At 39.8% G+C, this 23,428-nt stretch overlaps 1 protein-coding gene across 5 annotated transcripts in view; it reads right to left on the bottom strand.

Moving 5' to 3' along the window:
• The window catches only part of LOC139155464 (mediator of RNA polymerase II transcription subunit 24-like), an 86,764-nt gene that overhangs the window by 43,667 nt on the left and 19,669 nt on the right, over window positions 1-23,428 (bottom strand). For all 5 annotated transcript variants that reach the window (XR_011557072.1, XM_070730603.1, XM_070730602.1 and 2 more), the window contains exons 5-11: window positions 22,091-22,164; window positions 18,836-19,059; window positions 17,473-17,584; window positions 17,215-17,365; window positions 14,392-14,505; window positions 10,733-10,780; window positions 9,875-9,957 (exon numbers count right to left, since the gene is read on the bottom strand). Coding sequence is in view for 4 of the 5 variants with exons in the window: in XM_070730603.1 (XP_070586704.1) it covers window positions 9,875-9,957; window positions 10,733-10,780; window positions 14,392-14,505; window positions 17,215-17,365; window positions 17,473-17,584; window positions 18,836-19,059; window positions 22,091-22,164 (806 nt within the window). In the remaining variant the exon portion in view is untranslated. The remainder of the gene's footprint in view (window positions 1-9,874; window positions 9,958-10,732; window positions 10,781-14,391; window positions 14,506-17,214; window positions 17,366-17,472; window positions 17,585-18,835; window positions 19,060-22,090; window positions 22,165-23,428) is intronic.

The raw sequence follows: 23,428 nt of genomic DNA on the forward strand, positions 1-23,428 counted from the left end.
GCCCAATCTGCTTAGCCCCATCTACATTAAGTCTGCTGGCATCAAACGAAGTATCAAAAATACACTAACACTATATTTTTGTATATTTCTGTTCTGGACCAAGTAGACAATGCAAAAGAAGTTCCTGGAGGTTGGTACAGTTTGATGCTTTGTAGACTGACTTTCTTAATATATCTGTAAAATATGAATTTCTGCCTTACCTAGTATTAAATACAGTGGTACCTCGGTTCTCGACCACAATTCGTTCCAGAAGTATGGTCGAGAACCAATTTGGTTGAGTACCGGATTAATTTATCCCATAGGAAGTAATGGAAATGGATTTAATTGGTTCCCAGCCCCTGTTGACTCGCTGGAAACCAATTAAATCTATTTTCTTTATTTCCTATGGGATAAAAATCTGAGGAGCTCTATAGTCTAACCCAGAGGTCCCCAACCGCCGGTCCGCGGACCAGGACCGGGCCGTCGGGGGTTTTCAGCCGGTCCGCGGCGCCAGGGCCCCCTCGGCCTTTCCACACCACCAGCGGTGCTCCCCCCGCCAGCCAGCCAAGCCCCACGCCCGCCGGAACCGGCTCCTCACTCTCCCCCCGCCGCCCGCCGCGTTTGCAGGAGGTGGGGAGAGTCGGGCGGCCCGCCAAGGCCGGGAGGGACGCCGCTGCCCCCCCTTCCCTCTCTCCGCCCGCCGCTGCGCCTCCTTGACGCCGAGGGGAAATGCTGGCAAAGGTTCTTCTCAGCGGAGGTCTTCAATGTCGGGGGCGCACGGGCGGTTGCGCGCGCTCCCTATCTCCCTGCTAGCCCACTCGGAGTATTCAAAATAAGAAAAACCTTTGCCGGCGAAGGCTTTTCTTATTTTGAATATTCCGAGTGGGCTAGCAGGGGGATAGGGAGCGCGCGCAACCGCCCGTGCGCCCCCGCCATTGAACATTACCTTCGCCGGCCCCACCTCTCATGCAACCCCCTTGCTGAGAGCCCGGGACGAAAGTGCTCTCGCAAAGGTGAGGCGGGCAGGGCATGCGCGCGTCACCGCTGAGAAGAACGGAGAGAGAACGACAGTGAGAGCAACAGACAGCAAGATAGAGAGAAAGTGAGAAAGAGTTAGAGAAAGGGGGGGAGAGAAAGAGATAGCAAGAGAGAGAACAAGAGAGAGAAAGAGCCTGAGAAAGAAAACAAGAAAGAGTGAGAGAGAGAGAAAGCAAAAGAGACAGAAAGAAAACAAGAGAGAGAAAGTGAGAAGAAGAGAGAGAAAGGGGGGAGAGAGAGAGAAAGAGAGAGGGGGGAGAGAGAGAAAGAGAGGGAGAGGGAGAAAGAGAGAGGGAGAGGGGGGAGAGATAGCAAGAGAGGGAGAGAGAGAAAGAGAGAGGGAAAGGGGGGAGAGATAGCAAGAGAGGGAGAGAGGGAAAGGCGAGAGAGGGGGGAGAGAAAGAGAGAGGGAGAGAGAGAGGAGATAAAGGAAGAGGAGAGAGAGAAAGGAAGAGAAAGAAAGAAGGATAGAAAGAGAGAGAGAGTGAGAGATGCGCAGTGAGCCTTTCTTTGAAGTTGCCTTTCTTTCTTTCTCTTTCTTGCTTTCTTTCTTGCTCTTTTTCTTTCTCTCTTTTACCTTCCCTTCCTCTATTTCTTCTTTTCTTTCTCCTTCCTACCTTCTTCCTTTACTCTCCCCTTTCATAAGTTTCCTTGCTTCCTTCCTCTGTTCCTGTCCCTTCCCCCCTTCTTTCTTTCTTTCCTTCCTTCCTTTCCTCCCTCCATTTCTTGCTTTCCTTTTCCTTCCTCCCTTCTTTCCTCCCTCATTCCCTTCTTTCACTCCTTCCTCTCTTACTCTCCCCTTTCACACCTTTCCTTGCTTCCTTTGCACCCTTCTTCTGTTCCTGTCCCTTCCCTCTTTCCTTCCTTCCTTCCCATCCTCCGTCCATTCATTCACCCATTCCTCTCTTGATCGCCCCTTTTACGGCGCCGCTGACAGCTAGCTCCCCCCCCCCACCGGGCCATGGAAAACTGGTCTAGCTTAAAGCCGGTCCCTGGTGCAAAAAAGGTTTGGGACCTCTGCTCTAACTGCTCCAAGGTGTAGGAAGGGTGGGGGTGGCTGCAATACCGGCAGCTTCGGGAGGTTCCTTTCCGCAGTGCTTCGTCTTGTTACCTGTAGGCAGCTGCACCAACTTTCTCCTTCCTGGAGGCGGTGGCGGCAGCTTCCCTTCGAGGAGCAGCAGCGCCGGGAAGTTACGTAATGAAGGGAAGCCTCTGGAGCGGCGGCAACTGCTGAGATGGCTCCGGCGGCTTCCCTTCATCACATGACGTTCCTGGCGCTGCTGCTCCTCGAAGGGAAGCCGCCGCCATCACCGCTGCTGCCGCTGGGAAAGAAAAAGTTAGTGCAGCTGCCTGCAGGTAACAAGAGGAAGCACTGAGAAAAGGAGTCCCCTGAAGCTGCCAGTATTGCAGCCGTCCCCACCCTTCCTGCAGCTTGGAGCGGTTAGACTATAGAGACAGGGAGGCTGTTAAGCAGGCGGACAGAATGAGCATGTCGGATTCCGACTCCCATTCCGTCTTACCCCGTCCCCTCAGATCTTGTGGCAGCTGTTTTGCCAAGTCGCCCTGGGACTCATTGGACTCAGCGCCCACCCCATGTTGCAGAGAGGGGGTGTAACATGCAGGAGGCATAGACATTGGCAATTTTGGATAATAAACAAAATTTTCTGTGGCTGTTCGGTATCTGAATTTTTGTTCGGGTACCAAAGCAAATTTTTGCCGAAAATTTTGTTCGGTAGCCGAAAGGTACGAAAACCAAGACGTTGGAGAACCGAGGTACCACTGTATATATTCATAAGCCCCTCACCATGATACATAGGTTTGGAGTCCAAGTTTCCTTTAAATCAGTCCTTTACCTAGCCCCATGATGGAGAACCAATGGCAACGTGCCATAAGTAACACGCAGCACCCTCTCTGTGGGCATGCAAGATGTCATCCCAGTTGAGCTCCAACCCATATGTACACGCTTCCCAGCTGATCTTTGGGTCTCTGCCACGCATGCACGGGGGCAGGATACGTGTAGAAGGTAGTTTGTGCATGCGCAGGGGCTGGGCGCATGCTGGCACATGCAGGGGTTCATGTGTGCATGCACAGGGGGCTGGGCGCATGCAGGGGACATGTACATTCATGCACGCTTTGGGCACTTGGTCTAAAAAAGATTAGCCATCACTGACCTTGCCAAATCCCTCTCCCCTTAGTTGTTCCTCCCTCCAGAATATCAACTGAGAAGACGTGTTGTGATTGATATTTAATACCCATTCACATACCATTATCCACAGCTTGATGCTACATCATCCCACTCTAAGCATCAATCTGAGGGAGTCTGAATTTCAATACATTATAAAGTTTCCGTGGCATTTGCCTGCTCAGGTAAATGCTGCAGCAACTTCACAATATATTATTTTAAAGACCAACTCAAAATGATTTATCTAGAGAGCAGCTGGCCAGACAGTGAGTGGGTGTACACTTATCTTGGGGAAAAGGGGAAAAGAAGGGGACATGTGGAGTAGCAAATCTTCCTCTGATCTCAGGCAGCTGTTGATGATGATTATTATTATTAATAATAATTATTATTTATTTATTTTTATTTATTAGATTTGTATGCCGTCCCTCTCCGGAGACTGATATCCTGTCTCTTCAAAAATGCATAATATACAATACTGCCTTTTCAGATGTTAAAGAGCGCCATATTTTTCGGTGTATAAGATGCACCTTTTTACCTCTAATGGTACGTCAAAAAATTGAGTGCGTCTTATACACCGGATGTTGGGCGGTGGTCAGCTGCTGCCACGGCTATCCCCAAGGCCGCCCAGCAGTTGTCAGCTGGAGGCCGGCGGCTCGGCCCCGGGGATGAGTGGGGCGCGTGGCAGCAGCTTTTGAGAAGGGAGGGAGGCAGGGAGGGAGGCAGGGAGGGAGGGAGGGAGGGAGGGAGGGAGGGAGGAAGGAAGGAAGGGCATTTTGGGGGGGGGGGGGGATAATTTTTTTTATTTTTCTCCCAACATACATTTAAACAATACAGTGTACCATCTAATTTTCCATGAATAAAATGCAGTATTTTGTTAGCAACTAATATGAATCATCAAAAAAGTTGCAAAAGTTTTTTTTCCTAATTTTGTCATCCAGTTACATACATTTTCTTTTTATTAAATTTCCTCCTTAATGTTCCTTCAAAAAGTACAATGCCAATTATATTTCTAACTTATTAACCATTATTCCAAAGTGCTTCCTTCTTTTTTTATACATTTTCCTATAAACCAAGAAAATCTTGCATAGCCAATCAGATGTTAACAAAAGAAAATTAAAAACACAACATAGACATACGAATTTCAGACTTCTTCCCCCCTCTAAACAGTACATTTACATAATCCCAAATTTAAGAATTATTTCAGCCCATCTAACATTTAGCCAATTAATAATTATCTACATTTCTTACTTAATTACTAAACTTAAATTTCAGTCAATTTAAGAAAAGAAAAAAAACGGAAAAAAATGTCTACATATTCTCTATTTTCAATCAATTAAAAATCATTAACGTCATTAATCTCCCCAACAATTCTTAATTCAATTCCATTTATGCATTAATCCAAATCAGTATCACCTACTACATATCTTATTATATTTAATACTTCTAACTTTATTAAAACAGATCAGCAATTCCTAAATTCATATATCCAAATAGAAAAAATAATTGAAGTTTAAAAAGAGCAAACAAAACAATACTCCAAGCTTAATCAACCCTTCTCAAATTCCAATTTCTTTAATCTGAACAGAACTTTGAACCGAACCCTTTTTTTTTTTTTGAATCGCCTTTTAATCCCAATTTATTCTTTCTATTCTTCCTTCTAGGAAGGAAGGACTTTGTTAGAAAAATAAAGGAGTTATTGGATCAAACTTTGGACACTTGACAACTGGTCCGTAGTTATGATGAGGGCCACGCCCCAGGGTTATGTGAACATTTTTTGGGGTCTTCTGACAGCAACTGCAGGGATTCACTTAACGACTGTGGCAAGAAAGGTGGTAAAGTGAGGCAGAACTCACTTAATAACCGTCTTACTCAGGAGATAGAAACATTTGCTCCCATTGGAGTCAGAACAGAAGTTGAGGATTATCTGACCAGTGCACTCTTTTAGAAGCAGATCAGGAGTCCAATTTGAAGCTCCACAGAAAACATCCAGGGGACAAGGCAGGTTGTCCTTGACTTACAACAGTTCATTTACTGACGGTTCAAAGTCACAACGGCCCTCAAAAAAGTGACTTATGCCCCTTTTTCACACTTACGACCTTCGCAGCAGCCCCATGATCGTGTGATCAAAACCTGGCCGCTGTTTCATATTTATGACCATTGATGTGTGTCCTGAGCTCACGTGACCTCCTTTTGCGACCGTCTCAGAAGCAAAGACAATGGGGGAGGGGGGTGGAGATGCCAGATTCGCTTAAATGTGCCACTCAGACATTATACTTTTCCGCCCACACCAAAAAAAAATTAGAGGGAACATTGCCCGTGGTGCGGCGCTGATTTTCCCACGGGAGGGGGCTTGGCTCCTTCAGCCCCCACCCCAATCTTCCGCCTTTGGGGGCATTCCCAGGGCTGAGCTTCCCGCCTCCCCCAGGGGCTACCGGGCTGCCTCACAATATTCTTAAGCTACAGAGAACTGGACAAAGCGTCCCCTCATTGCATCTTGGGGGCAGAGCCCGGCCAGAGACAGATAGCAGTGCAGAAGAGGCGAACCTGTTTGGCCGGCAGTAAAACCCGGAAATGGTGCAGTTCTGCTTGAAACCGGAGGATAAGCTAAGAAATGAGGTTGGCTGTTGGCTTGTCCCCGGAGATGGGAAAGAGAGGGGGGAGGGAAGTGAGAGGGGGACAGAATGTGAAAGAAAAGGAAAAAGAGAAAAATGAGAAATTGATGGAGGGAAAGAACGGGGAACAGGATGAACAAACAAATAAGAGAGAAGGGACTTTGATATGGTCGATTGACTAATAAAATAAAGTTGATATTGATTGATTGAGAGAGAAGGGATGAAAAGGAAAAAGAGGGAAAGGGAATAGAAAAACAGAAATTAAAGGAAGAGAGTGAGAGAGAAATGAGGGAAAGATTGAGAGAGAATGAGAGAGGGAGAAGAGGGAAACAAATGAGAGAGAGAAGGGGAGAGAAAGAGAATGGGAGAGGAAGAGGAAAGAGAGAAAAACAGAAATGAAAGTGAGAGAAATGAGGACAAAAAGGGAGAGAGAGGGGGAGAGGTATACAGAAATGAGAGAGAGGGGAAAGAGAGAAAAGTGGAGAGAAAGAAAGAAAAGGGAAAGAGAAAGGGAGGGAAAGAGAAGAAGGAAGGAAGGAGGAAGAGAGGGAAGGAAGCAAGGAAAGAAGGAAGGAAGGGAGAAAACACCAGGAGCCACAAGCTCACCCCCTTGTGGCTGGAGAGGTTATTATTACACTTTACACCAAGACAACTAGACACAAGAACAGTTTTTTCCCGAACACCATCACTCTACTAAACAAATAATTCTCTCAACACTGTCAAACTTTTTACTAAGTCTGCAATACTATTACTACTAGTTTTTTTCTCATCATTCCTATCACCCATTTCCCCCCACTTAGGACTGTATGACTGTAACTTGTTGCTTCTATCCTAAGATTTTATTAATATTGTTTCTTCATTGCTTATTTGACCCTATGACAATTATTAAATGTTGTACTACATGATTCTTGACAAATCTATATTTTCTTTTTATGTACACTGAGAGCATCTGCATCAAGATAAATTCTTGTGTGTCCACTTGGCCAATAAAGAATTCTATTCTATTCTATTCTATTACTACTATTTAATACTGCACCATTTGGTTCAGAATACTTTTTTCCTTGTTTTCCTCCTCTAAAATCTAGGTGCGTCCTATACACCGGTGCGTCTTATACACCGAAAAATACGGTAGTTTTACACATACCCTGTTTCCCCCAAAATAAGACATTCCCTGATAATAAGCTCAAATTGGGCTTTCAAATGCATGGCAATAAGGCCAAGCACGTATTTCAGGGTTAAAAAAAAATAAAAGACAGGGTCTTATTTTTGGAGAAATGTGGTACCTACTACGCTATTATCTCATTAGCAACTGAAATAATTTTAGTCACTCTTGTTCTATGCCCAATCACAATCAACAGTGTTGGGATAAAAAAATGTAGAGGTTTAGGGATTCAACATAAAACGTGGCCTTTTAAGGAATTATGTAGACTACCTTTAAGAGCTATCTGTAAAAGGCCTTTATCTGAATGCAATTATTTTAGTCTGTAATTAAAATTTTCAAGGTTTGGGTAAATGCTGAAACCCAAACAAAAGATATAATATCAAAGCTGTGTCACTTCAACCTTCACAATGGGGGAGATATCCCAAACAGATGGAAAACATCAACAAGAAATAGCCTTGGATTAAGAAAGACAAACTTTGCACAACAAGGAATTTGCCAGGACTAAACAACCTCCACAAATATAAAAATAGAAAAACAAGGAGAAAGTTGTACCGAGCAAAAAATATCTATTTTTTTATTCCCTTTTCTAAGGGAATTTTTCTAAGCCTGAAAAAGAAACATAATATTGATAATATATTATGAATTAAATTGTTTTCCAAAATTACAAAATTATTTTGCAAAATATTTCCAAAATTATTGTAAAGAGCTTACAGTTATTATTCAATAATGATATTGGGCAATCATTTGTTGTTAAAGACAAATCGTCTCCCTCCTTTGTTATTGAAGATGTATTACCCACTTTCCTCCTTTATAACTTCTTTCTCCTCCGTAAAAAAGGATTCATTGTATTTTGTAGCGATCGTAAAAATTCATCTTCCTAGCATTTCTGGCAAGAAGTCAGTAGTCTTCTGTTCTAGGCACCTTTCCTATTTTAGTCTTTTTTATATATAGTTTTGCAAACTTCTGTTATTGTTATTAATCCATTCATCTGTTTCTTGTACCTATGACCACAACCTCACATAACCTTTTCACAGTGTGCCCCAATACCTGAAAAGAAGTGGCAAAAAGATAATAATAAACTCTCTATGGAAATGCTTTAAGAGCCATGGAGAGAAAGTCGCCATTAATGCTTTTTAACAACAGGAAAAGACTTATGTTATTTTCCACGGCCTTTCAACTATGAAAATATTTCATGCAGTAAATATTGCTGTGCTGTTCTACTTGTTGCTTCAAATTTTTATTTATACTTTAATCTTTTCCTGATACAAAGGACTAGATATAAAATGGTTTTTTTCCAGTTCTTTCATTGTCAACAACAATAACAATAAATCCAGAGGATTTCAATCCTCTTGTTGAAAATGAAAGGGCTGGAAAGAACCAATTTTATAGCCAGCTTCCAGCACTTGGTGGAAATTGAGTCAACAAAAGTTTAAATTGACTTTATGATGTTCAGTTGCTTCCTGTCTTTCCAGGTGGCTAATCCAGAGATAATGTCAAAGTAACCTCCAAAAATGCCTTGTGCAGTTAGGTTGAGATATGACACAGCCAAGCTAATTCAATGTTTTCTGACTCACAAGGACATGTATTCTTGCCTGTCCAATCTTCCAAATGCTAAGCTTATCTACGATTTTCATCTTTCCTAATGCTTTCTAAATGTATATACTGAAAACTCTATCGTTGGATACCCAAATTGCCAATCTGTCTATTATATTATATAAACAAGGTATATTTGTATTGTGTGCTTGCTTTAGATACAGTATTCCTTGCTTACTGGATGCCTTTTTAATGACTATATAAAGTTATGATGGTGTTACAAAATAGCAATAGCATTTAGACTTATATACCACTTCACAGTGCTTTACAGCCCTCTCTAAGCAGTTTACAGAAAGTAAGTATATTGCCCACGACAATCTGGATCCTCATTTTATCAACCTTGGAAGAGTGGAAGGATGAGTCAACGTTGAGCCTACTGAGATTTGATTTGCCAAACTGCTGGCAGCTGGTGATCAGCAGAAGAAGCTTGCAGTTCTGCACTCTAACCACTGCACCACTGAGGCTCTTATAAATAGAGCTTTGCAACCAATCCTCACAATTTGGGCCTCTAGTGTCCTGCATTTATGTGATCACCATTCAGGCACTTTGCATCTGCAACATGCAAATGGAGCCTTTGAAAATGGAGGGATTTTCTCCATTTTGAAACAAGGCCTTTGAAAACGGAGCATATTCCTCCATTTTCAAAGGCCCCATTTGCATGCAGATGAAGCTTCCAATCTCTGCCAGGTCTATTTGACCAGACATAGACTTTTTGACCAAAGTCTCCTGGTGGTGGCAGAAAGGAGCTCAAGAGACAGCAAACACTTTTCATGCCAACAATGAAAGTTTCTGAGGTCCATGACCTTGCGAGGGTTCAGGCATCAAATCTCTGCAAAAGATGGGTGCCTGAAATCGCACAACATTACAGCACCCAGGAGGTTCCCTCAACTCTCTTTTCCCTCAAAAGAAAAGAAACCTTTAATACAGTATTTTAAATTGTCAGATTATTTATGATTTGTTCCACGTGTTGTGAGCCGCCCCGAGTCTTCGGAGAGGGGCGGCATACAAATCTAAGTAATAAATAAAAATAAATAAATAAATAAACCGTAGCAAAGAGAAGACAGATCTTCTAAAGTAAGGGAGACTAACGTGGCAGGATGGGAGAGGGAAGCAGTTGTGGGGAGCGGAAGCGGGGGAATAGGGTGCTGTGGTGCTGCAACATTCGTAATTTTGGGGCTTGCTTATAAACAAGGGAGTGGAGGCTTATCTCGTAATTTTGAATGGGCACTAAATCAATGCTCATAACCTGAATTGGCTGCAGAAAGTTCTCTGTCTTTTATTTGTGATGTTGCCACAAAAGGGACTTACTTGCACCGTTGGTCAGCTTTATCCAGGAGGGGGGTCAGCTTCAGTAGGAATTCAAAGGCACAATTCACATCTTCTGTGAAATCCTGCAACAGCAAAATAGGACAGCATATTCTCCCTTAGATCTTTAAAAATCTAGGAATTGAGCCCTGGTAACTCTACTCCTAATTTGTTATAAATTTTAAGCTAAGGCAGTGCATTTCAGTAAGGTATAGCGCTGAGTATTTTAGAATAACTGGAATATGCAATTTTTAATGCTTAACAAGGTTAAAAATAATTATTGCACATTTGATCCCCTGGTAACATTTTCTGTGTCTATTTGAAGTGCACAGAGTGAAATTTTATAAAGGGGTTTCTTATTTTCCCATACCTTTGTATGTGGTAAATTGTTACCTATATTTTATGCAATTACCTTGGATTAAAAAACGATTGCTGCTTTGGGAAAGGCACTTTTAATGGTTTCTAGCTTTCAGTGGAATTTAATTACGAAAGGTAGGGTGGGTTTTATGTCTGGAGGAGGAGGAACAGATATAACAGCCAATTATAATGACTTCCAATTTCAAAAGGGAGAATCTTAAGAAGTCAAATAATAGCTGTTAGTAAACATTTAATTTTCTTTTAAATTTCTTAAAATAAATTTATTCAAAACTATACTGCTTGTCAGTATAGGGACTTTACTCTTCATTATCACTGACATGGGTACTTTCACTGTTTATATGATCACCACTAGCCTAATTAATAATTTTCTATTTGTTTCTGTTTCCCATGATTTGTTTTATTTGTTTTCCATAATTTAAAAAAGCAAATATAAGAAGCAGAGCATTAAAATAATGCTCAAATGTCACTCTGATATATTTTTACCTTTTCTCCTGGAGAATACTTTTTCAATTTCACCAAAACTTGTGGTATCTAAAAAAAAGAAAAGAAATAAAATTAACCATTTAGGAATCTTTGTTCCTAGTCTTTACTCCTCTGTCCTCCTAACAATACAAAGATATTCATGTCCATTTAACATAGTTTCTTCCATATAAATCTATTCTGATTCCTCCCATAAAGATAGCCTCATTTTTCAAGATTCCTCTCATAGCAATTTTTATTAAAAACTGCAATTAAAAAGATAAAAACTAATGCAAAATAGAAAAAATAAAAAATAGAAAACACAGAAAACAAAAATAGAAAGCAAAATAAAAATCAAAGAAAAAATAATTTAGTAAGGAATTTATAATTTCTCTCTGGCAAAATCACTTTGGACATTGTTAAGTGCTATTGATAACAGCTATTAGGAAATCCTTGGTTTGGAATAAGCACAGAAAGAGTGATTGGATCTTAGATTTTGGAAAGTTACAAATGGACTAAAGATCCAAATGGATTTGAACTAAGATTTTGGAATTCATTCAGATAATCCTGCCTTTGGGGAAATGCTTGTGTTTTGAACTACTTTTTAAAAATAAAATAGGATAAACTTTGAAAGTAGTACTTTGGAGGGAATCAAAAGGCATTAAAGATTACAACTAAAAAATAAGAATATTTAAATTTGACTTATTTAATACAGAAGGATGCACAATATTTTAATATTGGACATACTGAATGACAATTTTTGAATAATAAGTTCAGAAATTGATTTTAATAGTATCTGCCTTTATAGACAGACTATGCTTAAAAGATGTCAATAAATAGGATATGTTATATGTGACAAAATACGAAAGTGGATTAAAAAAGATAGGCTACAAGAATGATGCACAAGTAAAAAGAGGCAGCTGATGTTTTAGCAATTAAAAGGGATATATAAATAACAGACCAAAATTTGCCTAATTTTCCTATATTGGATTTGCAAAAGAGGTTTGTCAAAGTTCCTTTTGTGAGAAGAACAAAGAAAAAAAATTAAAATAAATCAAATTTGAGAAGATTATTTGAAGGAATTAAAGATTAAGACTGTTAGAAGTAAAAAGATCACATAAAATTTATTTATGTGATCAAGGTTAAAACAGATATGATGTTCTCTCTAGTAACCCTTAATGGACTTTTGGTGATCAAGACTAAAATAAAACTGTTCCTTTTCTTCCTTCATCAAATTTATATGCTGCCTGACTCCCAGCAATTCTGGGTGATTTACAAATTATTAAAAACATTTAAAAGAAGAAAAGAACTACAACAACAAATGAAGAGTAAAGATGGCAAAATGACAAAACCAGATGGGGAATAAAGAAAACACTGCACACAATCTAAAGAGAGTTTCAGCCACTCACAAAAGACCTGGGCAAAATGACAATATTTGTGAACATTTTGTGACATTAAAATAGCTAATGCCTCAATTAGAACTCTATTATACGCCATGCAATTGTAAATGTCCATATTCTTGGAAGAAATCTGAAGTTCTTCTGATAAGATTCAGGTAGAAAGGGCAGATTTAATATCTCTGCTTAGCTATGACATTGGCTGAATGTGAATACAGTAATCCCTCGCTACTTCGCGATTCATCTTTCGCAGATTTGCTGTTTCGCAGGTTTTTTCAGAAGGAAAAGAACGCTGGGCAAGGACGGTTTGTGTGTGTGGGGGGGAACTGCAGCGGCGACCTCCTTCAGTCCATGCGGTAGCTGAGAGAAGCTGATCTTTCTCAGCAGTCAGCAGTGGTGGGTTTAAAAGTCCAAATACTCGTTAAATATATCTTTCCTCTACTTCACGGAAATTCATTTTTCGCGGGTGGTCTTGGAATGCATCCCCCATGAAAAACGAGGGATCACTGTAATCATTTGAAGACACAGCAGTGACACTGTGGAGAAGATCCAAAAAAATTAAGGAAAGCTTTGATGTTTTTAATCTGATTTTCATGCTGTTTCACAAGTTAACTATCCAATCTTTTATTCCACAATATTCCAATTTGTCCACGGGCTGAGCCTGTGTATATCTGTTTTGTCTTTTTCATGCTTAATGTATTCATCTCTGCATGGACAATTGGATACATGATGTCCTTGAGCTGCAGTAGTGATTTATTGAACAAGCTGGGAATGTTAAATTGCAATTTGTTGAGTCTCTTTTGGGGAATCTAGTAGCGTCATGGTGTGTTTACCAAGAAAGCCAGGAAGAAGAAAGACACAGCCATCTGGCTTATGTTTATATTACAAAAAAAATATTATGCAGCTAAATGCAGACTTTTCCATACTCTACCAAAAGACACCAGCCCAAAAGAAAGTACAAAGAATAACCTGGGCTTCAGGTCACTATTATGTCAACAAACGTCACCAGCTAAACAGAGAAAGAATAGATATGATAAACATGTATTTATCCAGAGTCGAAATCAAGAATTAACATGGCTGTAGTTTTCTGCCACAATTTATGCCAAAATATCTGAAGAAAGGTTTTCCACGTGGATTAGATAGGTCTGTAAATATCTTTATATTTTAAAGAGAACATCTAATCTTTGGTATACTGCCCCAGGAGCAGCTAATCCTGACCAAGGTACCCAGAACAATTTGACCTGAAGTTGCCAAGAGAAGTAAATAATTCCTCCTGTGTTGGGGAATTCACGCAATCAATGATTAGGGTCATAGACAAAATAAGTAGATAATTCCATGTTCCTTCTCTCTTCATATCATCCCCTTTTCCCCTCACCTTTCTGCACCCACGCACTACTCCTCACAGAGAACAAAAAATATTTCCTTAGAACAGACAACTTGCAGCAATTTTTTAAATTCCCACTGAAGGCCAGAGGAAATCAAATTGCAGACCCTCCTGGTATAGAAGCTAGCACGGAATGATCATGTACTTGAGCCGTTCTCCATTTTCATTCTTATTCCTCTAAAAGTAACTTATTTTCAGTTGCAGAAAAAGGAAAAAAACCCAAACTTACAAACACTCCCATAGGCCATACAGAAAACTAAAGAGCCATTTGAATGCATTCCCAACACTGCTATCATTCTACAATGAATTTCTTCTACACTCTACAAGTAAGGAGAGAGAAAAAAATCCACAAAAGTAACTAAACAAAAAGAAAAGATGTATATACGTCCATAGCTGAATGGGTATGAATGGGTTAAAATGCAAAAAAGATTCCCTGGGTATTTGTTCAGATTTGTGCAATGCCAGAGAATGTAAGACAGCTTGCAGAAGATGTAGAAAAAGCAAACAGCACTGAAACCATATTTGTAAAGCAGTAATGCAGATTTTAAAAAGAGTTCTTATTAAATTATTTCTGTTCACCTAAATCATACCATTGGGATAAACAAAGACAAGTGATAAACAATGCTCTCTATTAGGAGTGAAAGAAATTGCTTTGTATCATTTCAGACAATTGGTCTATCCAATTTGTATTTGCCTGTAATAATTACAAATTTCATAAATAGTTTTTTGCCATTGCGTGTGTGGAAATATCAGGAATTGAACCAAGGACTTCTTGCATATTGTCTTCTCTGACGTTTGAAAACCAGATATTTATCATGAATACGCCTTCATGATAGCCTTCCGGTCAGAATCCTACTGAAGGCAGCAAAGCCCAGCTGTCTTTCCCTGACATTTAAGCTTACCTTGAGGAAAGTGAAGGCTGTCCATTTCAGCTCTTCCGTCCCTTCGGGAGATTCAATCAGTCCCACAAAGCAAGCTTTCCAGATCTCCAAAATAAAGAGTGGGGTTGGGATACGCTAACCAAGAACAGAGAAAAGGAATAACAGAAAACTGATCAAATGGAAAAAACCTAGAATACAAAATGATCTAAGCTTCATCATAAACTAAATATGTACATGTATAGTCTATCCACAGTTTTTCTAGAAATTTCATTACATCCCAACCTCAACCAAACAGTGCAGATTCCTGCTCTATGAAAATGTTTCCTACTGCCAACAATCCCCAAATTACTTGATAAACAATGATATGTAACAGTTTCTGAAAAGAGAAGCATTTTTATTTTCTTTTTATTAAGCCAATTATACCTCTTTCATTCCACAGTAGGAAAACTTTCTGTTAGGTCTCCAACATTTGAGGGCTTGCAAAAAAAGGTAAAGAAAACCTTTACCGTTTAAAAAACTCCAGCTGAAATGATAAAATGGCAAGTTCCATACCACCACTATTCCCAAAAAGGAGACAGAACATGGAAACCCAAGAGAATCAATAGTATGTAGTAGCCAAGCTTTCCTAATTTGTTGGAAGAAAGGTACAGTAGTCCCTCGCTATACCGCGCTTCACCTACTGCAGCTTCACTTCATCGCGGGTTTCAAGAAATATTAATCAGAAAAATCATTCGCGGATCTTCGCTGGTTCGCGGGTTTCTGAGGAAGTCGATCGGCAGATTTAAACAACCCGCCAAACTCGATCGGCAGGTTTTTAAAAATATATATATCTAAAATTGTAAATACTGTATTTAAATACTGTATCTAAAATAAATACTGTGTGGGAAGGGTTTATAAACACTTAAAACAATGAAAACTTACCAAACAATTACAATATAAATACTTAAATAAGTACTATCAGTCGATAAATTCCCCATCGTGGATTTCACCTATCGCGGCCGGGTCTGGAACGTAACACCAGCGATAGGTGAGGGACTACTGTAACTTCAAAAAAATGGAAGATCAAGGTCAAGTATCTAATATTTCTCCATTTCTGGAAAGGAGATTGGATATCTGAGATACCAGATGCAGAATGGAGACATAAACAGATACATGATTGTGCCATGGTCATATTCATCAGCATATCTACTAAGAAATTCCTTAAATAATTACATGTCATTGTAGTCCCACTCAAAATGGTGGGTCACTCTAGTCTAGATAGTTATTATATAGTAAAATCATATTGGGCTGTACCAGCTCAGAATGAATACTAGTAAAATATCCTAACTTGATATTCAATTCAATTCAAAACTCGGGGCGGCTCACAACAATAATAAAAACAATATTCCAGCAAAAACAAATTTAATATTAAATATTAAAAAGCACATAAAACCCTATCATATTTAAAAAAGCAAACAACATATACATACCCAAATATAAATATTAAAAAGCCTGGGGGAAAGGTGTTTCAACTCCCCCATGCCTGGCGGTATGGATGGGTCTTGACTTATTTACGAAAGGCAAGGAGTATGGGGGCAGTTCTAATCTCCGGGGGGAGTTGATTCCTGAGGGCCGGGGCTGCCACAGAGAAGGCTCTTCCCCTGGGGCCCACCAAACGACATTGTTTGGTCGACGGGACCCAGAGAAGGCCAACTCTGATATGAATATGTTCTGCATATAAAAGACTATGGCTATATCATATTGTGCGTCTTGTGCGCCAGTTCCAGCCCTACCTGGATAGGGAGTCACTTTTCACAATCACTCATGCCCTTATCACCTCGATTACTGCAATGCTCTCTACATGGGGCTGCCTTTGAAGAGTGTTCAGAGACTACAAATTGTGCAAACTTCATTCATTCATTCATTCATTCATTCATGATTTGTATGCCGCTCCTCTCCGTAGATTGCAGCCACGCAAGCTATAGTGGGACTGCCAAGATCTGCCTACATTTCAACATCACTCCGTGAGCTGCACTGCTTGCCAATTGGTCTCCGGGCCCAATTCAAAGTGCTGGTTATGACCTACAAACCCCTACATGGCTTAGGACCAGATTGTCTTCGGGACTGTCTTTTGCCTCATGTATCCCAGTGGCCAGTTAGGTCCCATAGTCGGCCTTCCCCAGGTCCCATTGGTCAGACAATGTCGACTGGTGAGGCCTACAGGAAGAGCCTTCTCTGTGGTGGCCCTGGCCCTCTGGAACGAACTCCCTCCAGAGATACATACCACCCACTCCCCCTTAGTTTTTTGTAAAGCTTTAAAAACCTACCTTTGCCGGCGGGCATTGGGGCCGTGAGTGATGAGACTGTCTCCGGTCGATATGAGATATGATTGGACTGGAAGAATGTGTGTGAGTGTACGTGGGGTCTTTTAAAATGTTTTAGTAAATTTTCATATTTTATAGTTATTAGATTTCGTATATATTGTTATATTTAATGTTGTACACTGCCCTGAGTCGCCTCGAGAAGGGCGGCATATAAATCTAATCTAGTCTAGTCTAGTCTAGTCTAGTCTAGTCTAGTCTAGTCTAGTCTAGTCTAATCTAATCTATCAATCAATCAATCAAGCTATTTAGGTGCTGTATATTGTTGAACAAAACGAAACAATAGGCTCACACATGATGATGTGCCATTTGGTTGGGTTCAACATATGCTACATCAGGCCTGTCAAACTACTGGCCCATGGGCTGGATAGGGCCCACGCAGGCCATGCTCACGCTGGTGCCGCAAAGGTATTTTCTTCATAGGAGGCCAAACAGAAAGACAAGTACAGAGTTACTGAGAATTCTTCCATGATCCACCCATTACCTGCATCCTTTTCACCATCATCAGCTGTTCGACTAGAGGCTGTGGCTCTCCAGTCAGATTCATGGTCCCTTCTAGTAGCACCACAGCATGTATGGTGGGGAAGCCTGTTTTGTTTAACTGTTCTGAATGAATTGAGAGCATGGTAGGGATACTGTATAGAGAATTGTGTAAACAAAGAAAGAAGAGGTTAGTTTAACTTTACTTGCCTATGGAGAAGAAAACTATTTATTCCTTAACCCGTGGCTGTTGTTTGCTCACCTTTTGACAAGATTAATGCACTCTTCCAATTGATTCCGCAACTGATTATTGTTAATATGTCCCACATTGTCTGCTAATTTGGCAAGGGACTGTTCAATTGCACTCCAGGAAGCTAAACAAAACACCATAAAGGTTACATTTTAATCACTTACTTTGCCCAACAACATAAAATGTATCTTGTTTATTTTTCTTCTAGAAAATTATTTATATATACAGTGATCCCTCGAGTTTCGCGATCTCGAGTATTGCGAAACGCTATATCGCGAGTTTTCAACCCGGAAGTAAACAACACCATCTGCGCATGCGTGCCCTTTTTTTTCTATGGCCACGCATGCGTAGATGGTGGAGTTTCCCCGCCGGGCTGAGCGGCTTCCCCTGGGTCTTCCCCCTCTTGCCCCGGTAAGTGGCGCGAAGCAACAACAACGGAGTGGGTGGGGGAAGCCCCGGCGGCGCGCGCGCAGAGCCCGCTTCCCAGCTGGGAAGCAACAACACCAACCGGGTGGGTGGGGGAAGGCCGGGCGGCGCGCGTGCGGATAAGCGGCAGCAGCGAGGCGGCGGGGAAACCCCAATCTTCGGCTCCTCGCTGCTGCGGTGGAAGTAAAAACACCATCTGCGCATGCGCAGATGGTGTTTTTACTTCCGCACCGCTACTTCGCGAAAAATCGATCATCGCGAGGGGTCCTGGAACGGAACCCTCGCGATGATCGAGGGACCACTGTATATCTACACTCAGTTTCTCACACATGGGCAGTTAGAAAATGGCTTGAAATTTGGCAGACTGCAACCTAGGTGGAAAAAAGGCTCAGTAATAAATGTGAATTTTATTAAGTATATTTATTGCTTCTTAGCCATGAATAGTGATGAACACGATCAGGGACAAGGATAAGATTTCTAGTCTTCCTGGTTTTACTAATAACCTCACCTATTTGCAGGCATATGCAATTTTACTCGATTTTAAAACATCATATAAAGATCTGTTTTATATCAATTCAGCCTACTCATCTACAGCTGCTATCTAAAGTCCTAACTTCATCTTAATCTAACCAAGCATATGCATCTATATTAAGTATGCTATTGCTTCCTTGATTTTCAGAGAAAGGATGGGAATAATGGTTAAGTTTATAAAGTTTTGTGGATCCACCACCTAAAACAACACAAAAAAGAGGATCACTAAGAAACTTGTATTGTTTCAAGCCTTATATAAAGAACCTCAACAAAATACTTCTACCATCAATTTAATTCAAACGAGTGCACACGTGAGTTTGAAGCCTAGAGACTAAACGTTTTGTGTTAAAATCTACAGTAAAATTTTCTTTTCATAATTTTAAAAGATAATCTCTTCCAAACAACACTGGCCACATACATGTATCTTCCAGCTTGGCAATGTGAACCAGGGCCCGGTTTTTGGTGCTCCCCAAGATTTTCATCAGACGCTCCAAGCACATGTTGAGCTGGTTCTCTGCAGCCCCCTGTTCCAACAGTTCTTTCAGCTTTTCTGTATAGAAGGCAGCACACCGCAGCATCCAAATGAGAACACTCATCAGGGCACGACAGAGGCCAATGCATTCTTCTGCCTTGCCATGGCAGCTGCAAGTGGAGTACGGAAGGGAGAAAATAAGTCGTGCCTAGGAAAAAGACTATCTTGCTTGTAATGCAGACATTTACTGCAGAATTTCCATGATCTTAAGAAACATAAACATAATCCTAGCTTCTTTGGAGAGATGAGAGAGAAATGGAAAATCTCATTAAAAATATCAGGGAAAGATTTCCCCTATTTGAACATGGGCTGTAATTGAAAGAAAAAAAGAAAAAATAGGAGACAATAGGAAGAGGAACTGAAAGCAAGCCCAGGTTCTCATCATTATTCAATTGTCATGGTGGCCAGATAGATCTCAACTGTGAAGGAGAAAAGACAGGTGATTTTATTTCTGAAAGCTCCAACTGGTTTTTATAACCTTCTTTCCATTTGCCTGCCTATTACTGACTTCCCAGTTTCATAGCCGCTGCAATGGCTATGAAAGGCCGGAATGGCTACTGAAAGGCCATATTGCTGCATTACGTCTTCTGGCTATTGAGTCCAATCAAGTTTAGTAATGGACATAGTTTCCTCTAGCTACACCACAGTTGTAATTTAGCAAGAATAAACTCCCTTTATGGAAATGATGAGCCCATAGTGAAAGCAGTAGAGCAAAATGGTGCAAGAGTACATGCAGCAACATCGCATTCAACACAATAGTTTAAGCCACAAAGACCTGTAAGCACCCTACTATGAGAATAACTTCCAATTAGAAAATGACCATTTCATTCATTTATATAAAGCGCTGGTGAGACCACATTTGGAATACTCTGTTCAGTTCTGGAGACCTCACCTACAAAAAGATATTGACAAAATTGAACAGGTCCAAAGACGGGCTACAAGAATGGTGGAAGGTCTTAAGCATAAAATGTATCAGTAAAGACTTAATGAACTCAATCTATATACTCTGGAGGACAGAAGGAAAAGGGGGGACATGATCGAAACATTTAAATATGTCAAAGGGTTAAATAAGGTTCAGGGGGGAAGTGTTTTTAATAGGAAAGTAAACACAAGAACAAGGGGACACAATCTGAAGCTAGTTGGGGGAAAGATCAAAAGCAACGTGAGAAAATATTATTTTACTGAAAGAGTAGTAGATCCTTGGAACAAACTTCCAGCAGACGTGGTTGGTAAATCCACAGTAACTGAATTTAAACATGCCTGGGATAAACATACTGTATATCCATTGTAAGATAATATTCAAGAAATAGTATAAGGGCAGACTAGTTAGACCATGAGGTCTTTTTCTGCCGTCAGTCTTCTATGTTTCTATTTCAAATCTTACTTCTGTGCTTAATCTTAGCCTTCCATCTACAATATTAGCATAGTATTGTTACAGCATAGGTGTAATCTGAATAGTCCAAAATATAATATAATGCAAAACGCTATTATGGTACTTGATTTTTCTAACCAACTTCCTGTCCATTGCTTTTTGGGGGGGATTTCTCAGGAAAGAGCAAAAAATCAGGAGGTTTATGTTATCAACCAGGGATATCAAAGTAGTGACATCAAACATCTTGCATAATGCGGTACCACAGTGCAGGCTGTAGCTTTCATTACAATTCATGTCTTTATTTAAACAAATTAAAAAGAGAAAATATTCAATTATTCAGTGATTAACATAACTGGGCCCAAAAAGCAGATGGGGACTGAGAGAAAAATCTTGTTGATGGGACAAGTACTTTTTCAACAAGCAACAATAATCTCGGAGCTGAAGGGTTCTGATCAAATTAAAAAGCAGAACATTGAATTAAGCAGAGAGAGGATTAAGCATTGGGCTTTGTACCTGGCTGTAACAGGTGTTTATCAGTGTTCTGGTAACAATTAAATATTCATTGTATTTTCTTATAGGAAGAGAAAATTTCTGTTTCCTCACATTTCAATCCACTTCAGCACCCTCACCTGTTACCTCTATATAACACATTTAATCTGAATTTAGAAAGGTAAGATTTTTACAGAGTTTTAATTTTTTTTAAATTAAAAATAAAATATTTAAAAAGTGCCTTATCTAACAAGTATGGTTCTCCCAGGAATATTGAAAATAATGTAGAAGAAATTAGAGTACATGATAATTCTATATATATTCAGTTGCTAATTGTCTGGCTTTTTAAAAAATCCAAATGCTTCTCTTTACATACACAGCATAGAAACATATTTATCTTATTTCTTCTCTTTTTTGTATATTAAATGTTTTTTTAATCTAACTCACTAGCTTAGTTAATTGTTGAATATATATATTGCTGGTAAGTTAGTGGCTTTATAAATGCTTGAACATTGGACCTGACTAGCTAGGTAGCTTCCTTTTATTCAGATATGCTATCACAATCTCTCAGATGGATCAAGAATGTGCTTGAGCAAAGTTATGGGCAAAATGTCACTGTATGTTCTAAGGTACATATAGTTTGGGATTCATGTGTTAGAAGTACATGATTTTTAGAGTTATGAATTCCATTTATTTGTATTGAAATTTCAATAATTTTTGAAAAGTTACAAGAATGTATGACTGTGTGTTATTAAAATATCATTAATAGGATTTGAGTGATCTAAAATATATGGCCTTATTTCAGAACATAAGAAATCTCTTGCTCAGATTATGGCAACTAAGCAGAAATTGAACAGTTTACTTACATGCAAGTCATTTACTAGAATATTAAATGGATCACTAATAAAGGAGAATTTTGTAACTCAGGATTGACATGAGGGGTTCTTGGTGCTCTCTGAAATTGCTTGTTTTCTTGCAGACATTTTATTGTTAACAAAAATAACTTTCTTGGCTTCAAAGATTGCAAAAAGGATTTTGCTTTTGAGACGCTGAGTTTTATCAAGAGTTTATACTGTGAATAGGAAGGACCAAAGAGACCACACCATCTGGGAACTGAACTCAGTGCAAATACTCATACATAAATACATTTTGTGACTGTAATATCATAGTTAAAAGACTGATCCTAGCAACCAGCAGGCATTTGATAAGCCACTGCCAGCTAATACCAGTGTCTCAACTGTTCAACACACAGACACCTGAACATACAATTCATTCCCTACCTGAGACGATCACAGAACATGTCCATAATTTCGAGTAATGACTGGACACATAGCTCTCGGGAGAAGTCATCAAACTAAAACAATGGCCACAAAGAAATTGTAACTGATTTTAAATAACACAAAAATTAAGGCAGGCATGGGCTTGAATCTTGCAAGATTGATATTTCCTACCATTTTTTCTAAAGCACTTTGATGTTTCAAGAGCCTTATACCAAACATTATCAATAGATAATTATGTTCTCATTATATTTTATAAAAATGTCTCATACTTTTATATTTTACAATTAAGTCTCCAATGGAAATATGTTTTCTGATTTAACAAAATATCAAGTATGGCCTTCTTAAATGGAGATGTAGTCCAGTCTAAAATTCGAAGATTACCACCTACCGATTCTTTACCTTTTATATATTTTTAAATTCATTCTACCTGGTGTATTATTTTAAAATTTCAGCCACATCTGATTTTAAATCTTCCTGCAAAATGGATGATCTCAGACAACAGGGAAGCAGACTAGTAATTTTAACCAAGCCTTGCCTCCAGCCTTCAATGCAAAATTTTGAATTAGGTGCTAACTAGCAAATTAGAAATTCTGAAAATAAATCCTAGAGGAAATATAGAGGCAGTCCTCAACTTACAACTATAATTGAGCCCAAAATTTGCTTTGCTAAGTAATGTTTTCATTGTTAAGTCAATCATGTCCCATTTTAGAAGGGTTTTTTGCCATTGTTACTAACTGAATCACTACATCAGTTAAGTGAATTATGCAGTGAAGGGAATCTGGCTCCCACATTGACTTTGCTTGTCAGAAACCTTCTGGAAAGGTTTGCAAGTGATAATCCAAGGACCCCAAGATGCTACAACGAAGCTGACCTAAGTATGGCCATTTTCTTTTCTGTAGCTTTCCTCTAAAGTTTCTTTTCACATTGCTTCAGGGTTAACACAGTCTGGAGCTAAAGGACCAGGAGAGGGGGTGTTGTAGCCAAAATAAAATTATTTATCCTGGGAATCAAGAACGTTTGTCCAGGTATTCAAAAGGTGGAGACTGAGATCACCTAGCAACTCGACTATATGCTGAATGGACCATGTGACTGGAGACTCTGAGAGGAAGTGACAAAGTTTTACTTTTAATAGGGTGTAAATGTCTTTATCACCTCGAGGTTCGACTACTGCAATGCTCTCTACATGGGGCTACCTTTGAAGAGTGTTTGGAAACTTCAACTTGTCCAAAATGCAGCCGCACAAGCAGTCTTGGGCCTTCCAAGAAATGCCCACATCTCACCATTACTCCGCGGACTGCATTGGCTATCAATTAGTTTCCGGGAACAATTCAAAGTGTT

Source organism: Erythrolamprus reginae, unplaced genomic scaffold (assembly GCF_031021105.1).
Source record: "Erythrolamprus reginae isolate rEryReg1 unplaced genomic scaffold, rEryReg1.hap1 H_2, whole genome shotgun sequence".
In the NCBI taxonomy this organism is placed as follows: domain Eukaryota; kingdom Metazoa; phylum Chordata; class Lepidosauria; order Squamata; family Dipsadidae; genus Erythrolamprus; species Erythrolamprus reginae.